This window comes from Nicotiana sylvestris, chromosome 8 (assembly GCF_000393655.2).
Source record: "Nicotiana sylvestris chromosome 8, ASM39365v2, whole genome shotgun sequence".
NCBI lineage: Eukaryota > Viridiplantae > Streptophyta > Magnoliopsida > Solanales > Solanaceae > Nicotiana > Nicotiana sylvestris.
This window is the reverse complement of record NC_091064.1, coordinates 172,501,186-172,513,156: the sequence shown is the minus strand read 5'-3', so window position 1 is coordinate 172,513,156 and position 11,971 is coordinate 172,501,186. Positions and strand designations below refer to the sequence as shown.

Here is an 11,971-nt window from a genome sequence, read left to right as displayed (position 1 = left end):
CATGGAGCTGCTTCCTGTATCTGGTTCCTCTTCTAATTCACTGGAAGAGTCTCCCCATGCAGCAAGAGCTTGCTTCACAACATTGTCAGCTGCACTTTTTCGGTTGAATTGTTTTTCAGGGACCGGGTCCCTTTTTGCTACTTTGTCAGTGTTGTGTTTGCAATGCTCTTGTTTCAGAAATGAGCAGTCTTTGATGAAATGCCCTAGTTTTCCGCATTTGTGACAACAATCATTTCCTTTGAAATTCCTGCTGGAACTTCCTTTCTTTGGGATCCCACCATTTTTGCGAACCATCTTCGGAAATCTTTGTGGTCTATTGGTTGATTGACTTTCCTCGATGTTTGGTAGAGCAGCCATGTAGATCCTTTCTAGGTGTTAACCTTTTAGAAAGAACCCGCTCTAATACCAATTGCTAGAAACTAAGCGTCCACCAGAATGTATAGAGAACCGGGTTCTCTATGAGTTTCCATTGAAAACACTAATGAACCAAACTGTATAGCGATCTTTTCCTATATCGGTTCCCACAGTGCTAACTATTGAACCAGTATGTAAATGAGACACTAGATAAGTTCCCACTGTATAGAGAACCAGATTCTCTATAAGTTCCCACTATAAGCAACATACTGTAAAACCAACCAGTATAGGGAATTAGGTTTTCTAATTGTTCTCGTAGTATCTCGGCAATAAGTAAAGAACACAGAGGATTTTAGGTGGAAAAATCCCAACTCAAGGGGACAAAAACCACGACCTACACTTGTAGGCTTTCAACTTCACTAACTTGTAAACCTCTATTATAAGTCACTTTGTAATGACTCTATTACAAAGGATTAAACTCAACTAACTTGTGGTACTCTCACCACAAGTCACTTTGTGACTCTCTAGTTACAAAGACTTTGACTAACTTGTGATACTCTCACCACAAGACACTTTGTAATAACTCTATTACAAAGACTTCAATCACTCTAACTTGAAATAACACTATTACAAGCCACTTTATAACTCTGTAGTTACAAAGAATTTAACTTATGACTAAACCTAATCACAACATAAACTGGAGAGTTTACGGATTTTGTGTTTCCTAAAAATAGCTTCTAAAAATCAAGATAGGAGTTACAATGAAGAACAAATAACAAAGACTCAACAAACCTAAGGACTTAAGATATCTTCAATCTTGGATCCGGTCCTTGAGGTTGAAGCAACTTTGTTCTTGAGAAAGGTTGCTCTTGCACTTGAGAGAGGATTTTCGTTTCTGATTTTGCAAGTCATGGAGAATGATGTCTTGTGCCTTGCACCAGGTTTATATTACAAAAGACATCACCTTAGTGATGTCAAATCTTGGTTAGTACATACCTCTTCTCAATGGAAAGTGACTGGTGCACTGTTTGTAGAACTGTTGTGTGTACAGTTGCAGGCAGTCAGTTTCTGCAATTGCTTTCCAGCTGTACAGTTGACTTATACTTCTATCAGGGAACACCAAGGTATTAGATCCCTAATCTGGTTCCTGTAAATCTAAAGGCACACTGCCTAGATTATCTTGAGTCGATTAACTTGAATGATTGTACCATGCATGCTTCGAGTTCTTTATCTGGTTCTCTCATGAAGTAAGTTGTTTTACCTTCCTTGATTGTATTTATACATGTGTGACATCACTTACAATGACGTAAGCAAGGTAGGTAAAAAGTCTTCCACAGAAAGTTGACTGCTGCACTGTTCCTGTACAATAGCGTGTGCAGGCAGCAACTTTCCTGCTAGAGAATTGACTTTATACAGTCTCTTCTGGAACTGGTAGAGACCTATTCTCACAGCTGTTCCTTTTTCTCTTCCTCACTTGAGTCATTTAGCTTTGAGTACCATGTTCTTTTCTTTCTTTGGTTCTCTTCTTCCACTGTCTATCTTCCTCTTCATCTCGTAGGTCTTCAGATTTCCAACCAGCTCTTCTATGGTCAGCTCCTGCAAGTCCTTTGATTCAGTAATAGCAGTCACCTTGCTTTCCCAAGGGCTGGATTCCAACCTGGAACTTTGTGATATCAGGGTCTTGTAAATGTGTAACAGGTTCCCTATATGGTTCTGGATGGTAAGTTTGTTAGATAATCAAAACACAAAGTAAAGTACTTATCCCCAAGGTACTTGTAACCTATCACTAGGTTTTCTATCTTAGGAGAAAGATTGATCAGACTAAGATATCTATCCTAGGAGAAAGTTCATCAGACTAGGAGTTTTTTTTATCTTAGGAGAAAGATTCATCAGACTAAGATTTTTATTGGGAGGAAATCCATCAAACTAGGATATATTACCCTAGGAGGAAAAAATGTGAAGAGCAATGGCAAGATTTTATGTACACTATCAAGACAAATAAAGGCAAAGATTTGAGAACCTTCCTTTTGCCGGCTCTTGTCTTCTCTTCTTTTTCTCTTTTTTTCCTATTTTTCTTTCTTTTTCTCTTTTCTTTTCCCTTCCTTTTTTTCTTTATTTTTTGGGACCACTTTCCTTACACTGCTTTGTTCTTGTTTCAAACAAAGAAAATTTTGTCAGTTTTGAAAGTGGTGATCGGTTTGTGGCCTTGAGTCTTGGACAACTTGGCTTTTGCTTAATCGGCTTGAGTCAGTTTCAAGAAACTTTTACTCTGCATCAACCTTGATTGTTTCACACCCAGTACCATTTGTATTTGTAGCTCAATCAGCCTTATCCCAACTGGAGATCCTTGCTTAGGTGACCTTTTATGATATATTGAATGGCTTCTTGCTTTTGGAGCAATTTGTCTGTTAGAGAGAATCAAAATTGGAAGTGCCTTTTGCACAATGTGCACACTCCATAGTCCGTGTTTGGTACTACAGAGAATCCCTTATTAACCTTGAGATTATCTTTGCTTGCTTTAGCTAAGTAGGCTAACAAGAGACTTTTGGGGATGCCTTAGCATGAATTCTCAAGGCATGTTGACAGTAACAACTGAGTGTGCTGGACAAATTTACTTTGTGCAACTGAAAAGCTGGTAGAAGATTTTAAAATCTTTTCTTGCTTGTTTTGACAAGGACAGACTCAGAGTGAAGGACACAATGATGCAAAAAACAATATACAAAGTAATGCCTCTGTTGAGAAGGAGAAAAGGAAGATTTTTATTTTTTTATTTTTATAGTAACTAGCCTTAATGATCATGGCATGCATTTTGGACTTAATGGTCTGATCTATCAAACTAATCTAATCTTTCCTTTTCCATTCCTATGACCTTCGTAATCGGGATTGTTCGTGTCAATCCTTTGCATCAGCTTCATGACTCATTTTCGACTAGTGGTGCCTCGAGGGGTTTTTCACCAACAAGCCTCTCTCATTTATTTATCTCTACTTATTATTGCCTTACATTGCCCGTGAGGGTTTCACTAGTAAGTCTCTCTCATTTTTTTTTCTTTTCTCTTTTTTTTTTTGTGAGCAACTTGATAGTGTTCTATGTCACGTGACAACCGTTTCTCATTGCATGCTTCTCTTGTCATTCTTGAAGGTATATCGGAAGGTCTTTATTTGGAAAGTTTTGGATAGGGTTGGATAGAAGGGTCGGCATGAAGGCTCAAAGTTGACTCAAAATGAAGGGTTGTAGATTTACAGCTCTTGGAATCGACTCTTTCAAAAGTGAGATAAAATCTCTGCCCTAGTTTCAGATACTGGGAATCTTTTTGAATTTTTTTTCTTTTTCTTTGAATTCTTATTTGGTTGGACCAAATCGTGAGGCTGCCTACGTATTCTTTTCTTTAAAGAATCAAGTCAAATATAGTTCAAACATTTGACCTAACTATTTTTTTTTCTTTTTGTTTTAAACAAGTTGCCCCAGCTTCTATTTTCCGGGGGCACCTTCCACTCTTCTTTTCTTCTTCATTTTTTTCACTTGAACTTTCTAAGAATTGCCCTAGTTTGTACTCTTGGGACATGGACTTTTTTTCTCTTTTTTTTTTTTTTTTTTGACTCTTGACTAAACTTGATTCCAAAAGAGGGCGGTCAAAGAAAATAATACATGCTCAAAAAGGGTAGCAAAGGATATAAAGTGTTTGGATATTAGAAAACGGGCCTCCCGACCTCGAGAATGTCAAATATAGTATCCTTTCGCAATCAAGGCATTGATGAACATGTTTATCTTCTTGGTATGTCGTGGTCGAAAGACACTTTCCATCCATTAATGCCAAACTTTCGACCAAGCTTCAATTGATTCAATATCCTCAAACCTGATCTTCACAATGATTTGAAGGTGAATTTTACTCGACCTTAATTCCAAAGTATTTCAACCCTTTTTCATCCTCAAAATGTGTTTTTCTTAGTTATCCAATTAAAGCTTAAATCGATTTTCTAAGATCTGGCCAAAAATTCCGCATGCATGTCATATCACTAAAACTAGCAGGAAAAAAAATAAGCATGAGATGATACAAAAGGACAAACTGTATTTCATTGAGTAAACAACAAGACAAATAGCCTAAAATCTAAGTTACAACCCTAAAATAACTCGGCGAATGAAAATAGCAACAAAACATGCAGACAAGACTCACACGAACAGACTGGAGGGATAGAAGGGTTTGACTCGATAAAACAAATAAAATCTGGATCACAACCCTGAAATAACCCATTTAATAGAAAAACATCAAAACAAGCTACCAAGATTCCTTCCTAGTGAGGAGGGAATGACTTTTCAATTGCTAAGCTTGATATTTAGCCACAAATTTGCTCATCAGAATCACCATGGCCTTCTCCAATTTCAGTCGGTAAGTTCCCGAGAGGATTGTCATACTTCATGTCACCAGGCATCATCCCCACAAAGTGTGCGTCATCATGTACAGGTAAATGATTCTGCGTGATATTCTGGGTGTCACTGTCTTGGATCACAATCAGTTTTTTCTGGATCATCCTTTCTATTTCTCTTTTCAAATCCCGACAGCTTTTAACATTATGTCCCTGGGCATTGGAATGATATTCATACCTTTTAGATGGGTCAAAGCTTCTTGAACGTGGGTCCACATGATTTGGGGGAATGGGTGCAATCATGTCATAAAACTTTAACTTCTCAAATAAACTTACATATGACTCTCCTATTGGTTTAAAATTATCTTTCAACCTTTGTTCCCTTGTATACCCCTGGCTTAGATGTGGGTTATAGGGCACTTGAAAATTTTGTGGAGACTGGTGGAGATTTTGCGGTGCTGGTGCTTGCCTTCTGGGGTGTCTTGGTGGCTGGGCAACATACTGGGGTAGAGCAACAGAGTACTGTGGGTTCTGAGGTGGATAGTAGTGCTCAAGGGAATTATCAAAAAACAGACGAAGCTGGTCATACCTTCGAGATGCTCTCCTAGGACCTCTTCTCGACCCTGATGTCATCATGATTTCTTCGTCCTTCACATTCGTGTCACTAAAATTATCAGATTCAATCAGGACAGCCTGAGTTGCGGCTTTGAGAACTGCTTGACTTATAATTCTGCCTGTCTTATGACCATTCTCAATCATTTCCCCCATTTTGATTGCTTCCGAGAAGGATTTACCCACTGCGGACATCATGTTTTGAAAATAATCTGGCTCTTGAGCCTAAAGAAAGACAATGATTAGCTCGTGGTCATTCATGGGTGGATTAACTCTAGCAGCTTGCTCTCTTAATTTGATAGCATATTCCCTGAAACTTTCAGTTGGTTTCTTCTTCAGGTTTGAAAGGGAATTGCGGTCTAGTGCGGTGTCGATGTTGTATTGGAACTGTTTGACAAAGGACTGTGCCATGTCATCCCAGACATACCAGCGAGATACGTCTTGATCCATAAACCATTCGGAGGCTACTCCCTTAAGGCTTTCCCCAAAATAAGCTATTAGCAATTCTTCACTTCTTCCAGCACCTCTTAGCTGATTGCAATACCTTTTCAGGTGGGCTATGGGGTCTCCATGTCCATCATACTTTTCAAATTTGGGCATTTTAAAACCGAGTGGCAAGTGGACATCGGGGAATATACATAGATCCTTGAAGGTAATACTCTTCTGACCTGCCAACCCTTGCATGTTTTTCAACTGTTGTTCTAAGCTTTTCACTCTTTGGGTCATTTCTTCCTGTGCCATATTTTGGTCAGGCTTCTCAATCTTTGTAGGAAAATAAAATAGGTAAGAGTGATACACAAGAGAGTGGGATTGTTCTTGCTGGGTAGCAAACTGTGACTCATGAGTTTTCTTCTGCACCACCGTCAGTTGTGGGATGGTGAAAATAGGCATAACAGTAGTGGTTGTCTGATTGGTTGTCAATGGCAAACTTTGGGAGCGTACAACAGAAGTTCCAGCTATAGTTGTACAATTGGGATAATGACTGAATCCAGGTGGATAGGATTGATCAGACAATGAGACCGGAATGGCAATAGTCGAGATGAGTGTGAATTCTGGGAAACCATGAGAAGAAAGGGTGGTCCTTGGCCATTGGCCCATGCTTGACACATTTCAGTCATTTGCTGCTTTAGTACCCTATTTTCCTCATCCATAGTAGACTTTTGCTGAACTCTCTGACCATGAGTCTCTTGAGCACTAGTAACAACTTCGATGTCAGTTGTCACTGGCATTTTTTCCTTGGATCTTGTGTTGCCAGCTTACCACAAACCAACCACCTTAAACTTTCTTCACAATTCAAAACAAGAGACATGTTAGAATGGACTCAGTCAGTCATTATTATTATCATTCTTCCACTTTTTTGCTTTCTTTTCTTCTTTTTTCCATCTTTTTTTTTCAAAATCATTTGATCGAGCCTGATGTGGGTTGCCTACGTATCATGTGGGGACATGAATCAGATCTTGCGTAGTTTGGGAATATTAGGAATACAGGAAATAAACTAACTCTTTCTTTAAAATTTTGTATTTTATTTTTATTTATTTGTTTTCTTAATTTCCGAAAGAAAGATTTTTTTTTTGAATTTATATTTTTTTTCCCTAGAATATTGAAAGAAAAACTTCTAAAGAAGAAAGAAAAATATTTTTTTTAGATTTTTGGACTTTTATTTTGCATTTATGAAAGAAATACTTCTTAAAGAAAAAGAGATAATATTTTTTTTGAATCTTGATTTTTTTTTCAATTTTCGAAAGAAAAACTTCAAAAGAAGAATGAAAATATTTTTGGATTTTTAGAAGCAATTAAAAGAAAATAATTTTGGATTTTTTTCAAAATTGGGGTCTCAAAGAAAGACTTTTTCAAAGAAGGAAGTAAAGGAAAATATTTTTGGATATTTGAAAATTGGGAGCCGGAACCGATGAGGTTTGCCTACGTATCTCATATCCGGTGAGAATCAGACCCGCGTAGTTCGGTCAATTTTGACTCAACAAGAAAATATGACTTATTTTGAAATGACTTTTCATTTTTTTTTTTCAAAATCTCGGCAGAGTTTCAGTATAATTCAAATACATACCTCTCACTCTCTTTTCTTTTTCTTCTTTATGTTTTTTCTTCATTTTATTTCCTTATTCTAGAAGCCAGTCAACATGCAAGCCGAAACAGACAGATACGCAAGTAGCACGTAAGATGCATCAGGATGGTCTTTTAATTTGGGTACACATGTCCTAGACGGACTCAACCCCTATGTTGAGTCCCCAAAGTGCAATGCACGTGATGCAAACAAGCGTTCTTCCTAGGGATCCGACATGAGGCTATGTTATTCTAGGTTTAAAATCTGGGTGTATTGTTTTAGACCTGGCTTACCCGAGTGGACAACTCGAGGGGGGGGGAGGGGCAGCACACCGGTAACCAAAAGATCATCCGGCTTTGCAACTTGTTCGAACCTCGTTCTAAATTAAGGATATGACACTAACAGAAAAGAAGTCACGCCAGCATGTACTTACCAAAAGATTTAGAAGACTCAGAGAGAAGAAGGGTTTTGTAACAGTTTATATACAGTTCACAGAATATCAAAGCGGTAAAAAGCGACAATTAGCACATTAGGCTCAAACACGTAAAAATCAAATAATAAATGAAAGCCAAGTATAACAGTTATTCTAAGCTCGAATTCTGAACCCTGAACCAAAGATTCTAGGTTCTTTTCCTCAACAGAGTTGTCAGAGCTGTCACACCTCCTTTTTCCTACCCGAAATGGTATAGGGGAGTTTTTCCAATTAAAGTGACAAAACGAAACGAGATTATTTATTCAACTTCAGAGTCGCCACTTGGGATAATTTATGGCGTCCCAAGTCACCGGTTTAAAATCCCTAATCGAGGAAGTTGACTCTTATTTATGGTCTGCGAACATAGAAATCCGGGTAAGGAATTCTGTTAACCCGGAAGAAGGTGTGAGGCACTCCCGAATTTCGTGGTTTTAGCACAGTCGCTCAACTATTAACAATTGGCCTAATTATCTGATTTATTACATGCTTAAAACCTATTGTGCATTTTTTAACTTTCTAACCGCTTTTAAGTATTTATGAAATTATTTCTGGAACAAGTTATGATTGTCGTACACTTGTTTGTTTTGTACACATTACGAATCGTGTCATGGGAACCGTACCCACAATCTACAACATGTTTAATTTATTAATGGTTCGAAGTTGTGATTGAGTCACATGAAATGCACACCCGAATGGGAATTAGGTATCACGGTCATGCCACAGGAACCATACCCATAGCCGTGATGATTATTATTAGTCGCGCCTAAAGAAACTAGCGCATTTAGTTATTTCCCTAATCTTTGAGATTGTTGTGAGGACATGAATTATAGAAACGTATAAAAAATTAAACCATTTAAGATTCCCCTAGCTAGGCTAGGCAATGCATCAAAGATATTAAAAAATCGATGATAGCACAAATCTTAAAGTGAACCTCATTTTGTGTCGTAGCTCTAGCATTCATTAACCAACGATTCTCAATCCCTAAGATTTGCAACAAATCTTACTTCATCTACCATTAAGTATGCTTCAACAAATATTCAATACTATTTATTATGGAGGACTCCGGAGATTATTTATGCATCATTATGCTTTACATACAAATAGCAAGGTAAGACCATCTCCAACTCTAACACCAAATTTCACACCAAAATGGTATAACATCAAATTTAATCCAACCATTATACCATTTTTTACACCAAAAAATAATATTTCTTCTCTCTTCTATATTATATTATTATCTTCTATTTAAATTTTCTTTTTTATTTCCTTCAAATAAATATATAATCACTTATTTTTATTTTATGTATTGTTAATTTTCTTTTTATAATTTTAGTTTTCACTTTTCAATTTTAGCAACATTAGATAATAAAATTAACTTATAATTTTATATAAATATAATATATACAAAAATTAATATATCAAAAATAGGATATAAAATTAAAATTATAAAGCTCTTAATATAAAAATTAATTATATACACAATATATGATAAATTAAATATCCAAAAAATAAAAAATAAATAAAGTAATATTAAATCAAATTTGGTGTGACGAATAGTGTTGCACCAAACTATTCATGTACTATAATGGTGCAAAATTTGGTGTTCCATTGGAGCAAAAAAATACCAAATTTTACACCAAATTTGAATTTGGTGCAACCTTGGAGATGGCCTAAATATGTTTCCATGATAAATTTCAAATTTAGGATTCTCCAAACTTTTAGCTGACTGAATCAGATTAGCTCATTTACGAAGAACACCAGATCTTTTGAAACTGCTAGTATAGATGAGTGATTTAGAGTTTAGCCTCACAGAGCTATAATAATTTTATTGACTATTAAGATCAAGAAAACACAATAATTCATACATCTAGTGCATGTTCATTAATTTGACTTTGAAAATCTTAAACAACAGAAGGAGGACTTTAATTAGTCACCTTGAATTGAAGATGTTTTGCATTCCTTTCTGTTGCAGCGATTTGTACGAAGCTGGTTGATTCTTCAATGTTTCCTACGTCACTGGGAGCGAGGAATGAAATCGGGCTACAACTTTTCTTCTTTTTTTTCTTTCCTTTTTTTGTGTTTGGAATTGCGGCTGTCCTTATTTTTTAAGAATTGGAAACTTAGGGTAGGGTTTCTATAATTGGATATTTTATATGGAAGTGGAAATGGATAATGCTAATTGGATTAAAAGAAAATAGATGGTTAGGATTAAATCTTGCACTTAAGTGGGCTAATGGGTTGGGAAGAATTGGCCTTTGTCTTGTTGGGCTTAAATATGGTAGGAAGACTAAAACAATGTAATATATTTATAAAAATATAAAAATCACATCTTAATTAATACAATAAATTACTAATATAAAACTAAATATAAAAATTGAAAGTATTTTTTTAATTTTCTTTTAATTTTTAAATACTAAAACAATAAAATTAAACTAATAAAGTGGTAGTAAAAGAAAAAATGGAATAAAAATCTATAATAACTCAAGTAAATATTTAAAATACTACAACTAACTTAAAAATTGTGTGAGTCAAAAATTACATGTCTACACCCAATATCCACACTTACAACGATAAAAGGTCCAGGTTAGGTCGCCAAGGAAGAAACCAAATAGCAATTACCAACATGGCCTCGACCCAACCGAAGAAGCAGGGGGACCGATGAAGACGATGACTACGGGCTCCCCAGGTCCTTCATAATCCCCGATGATTCCGAGGCCACCAAGTCAACGGTCAAGGAACTTGAGCAAGTCGTACTGATCGAGCATTTGCCCGATCATAAGGTATACCTGGTCACGAGGTTAACTCCCGAGTTCTGAAAATAAACTCATTCAATTCCTTATAGCTAATGTGAATTGTTTTTCTTGGTCCCACCTTGATATGACAGGGATCCCTCCAGAAATAACCACTCACAAGCTGAGCCTGGACTCGAAGTTTCATCCAGTCAAACAGAAAAGTAGACCTCAGTCCGAAGTCAAACAAGCATTCATCAAGGACGAGGTGTCTAAACTCCTTAAAATAGGGTTGATTCGGGAGGTTAAATACCCGGATTGGTTAGTTAACATAGTGGTAGTCCCTAAAAAAGAGAATAAATTAAGAATGTGTGTAGACTATAAAGATTTGAATAAGGCATGCCCCAATGACTCTTTCCCTTTGCCCAACATTGATCGTATGATCGATGCGACGGCCGGCCACGAGATCCTCAATTTTCTCGATACCTATTTCAGGTACAACCAAATTCTGATGGACCCGGACGACAAGGAAAAAACGTCTTTCATCACTAAGTACGATACCTACTACTATAACGTAATGCCCTTCGGACTGAAAATGCTGGTGCCACTAACCAACGCCTAGTAAATCGATTTTTTGAAGAACAAATAGCAAGTAGCTAAGTCCCTGCGAGCAGAGGACCGTTTAAAAGATTTGCAGGAAACCTTCGACATATTGAAGAAGTGCAACATGAAGCTGAATCCGGAGAAATGCGCATTCGGAGTTGGGTCCGGGAAATTTCTCGAATTCATGGTATCCAACTAGGGGATCGAGATTAACCCCGATAAAATCAAGGCCATTGAAAACATGTTGTGGACAATGTCAAAGCCATTCAAAGGTTATCCGGCAGCATAACTGCCTTGGGTTAATTCATCTCGAGATCCTCCGACAAGAGCCATCAGTTCTTCTCACTATTGAAGAAGAAGGCTAACTTCTCATGGACTCCAGAATGCCAACAAGCCTTGGAGGAACTCAAACGGTACATCTCTAGACCACCTTTGCTTCACACTCCGAAGGCAGATGAATAGTTGTACCTATACTTGGCAGTATCCGAGGTGGCGATAAGTGGAGTCCTGATCCACGAAGAAGAAGGTATGCAATTTCCTATCTATTATGTTAGCAGAACTCTAGGCGAGGCCGAAACTAGGTATCCTCACCAAGAAAAATTGGCGCTCGCTTTACTAAGCACCTCTAGGAAGCTAAAACCATACTTTCAGTGTCATCCTATAAATGTTGTAATTAATTACCCATTGAGGAACATAATGCATAAACCCGAACTCTTGGGACAACTGGCCAAATAGGCCGTTGAAATCAGCGGGTATGATATCAAATCTCAAATTTTG

At 37.0% G+C, this 11,971-nt stretch overlaps 1 protein-coding gene across 1 annotated transcript; it reads right to left on the bottom strand.

Annotated features, from left to right (window-relative positions):
* Nucleotides 1-5,553: 5,553 nt before the first annotated feature.
* Nucleotides 5,554-6,426, bottom strand: LOC138876015 (uncharacterized). The gene has a single exon (XM_070154901.1). The coding sequence runs from the start codon at nucleotides 6,424-6,426 to the stop codon at nucleotides 5,554-5,556; it is 873 nt and encodes a 290-aa protein (XP_070011002.1).
* Nucleotides 6,427-11,971: the final 5,545 nt, after the last annotated feature.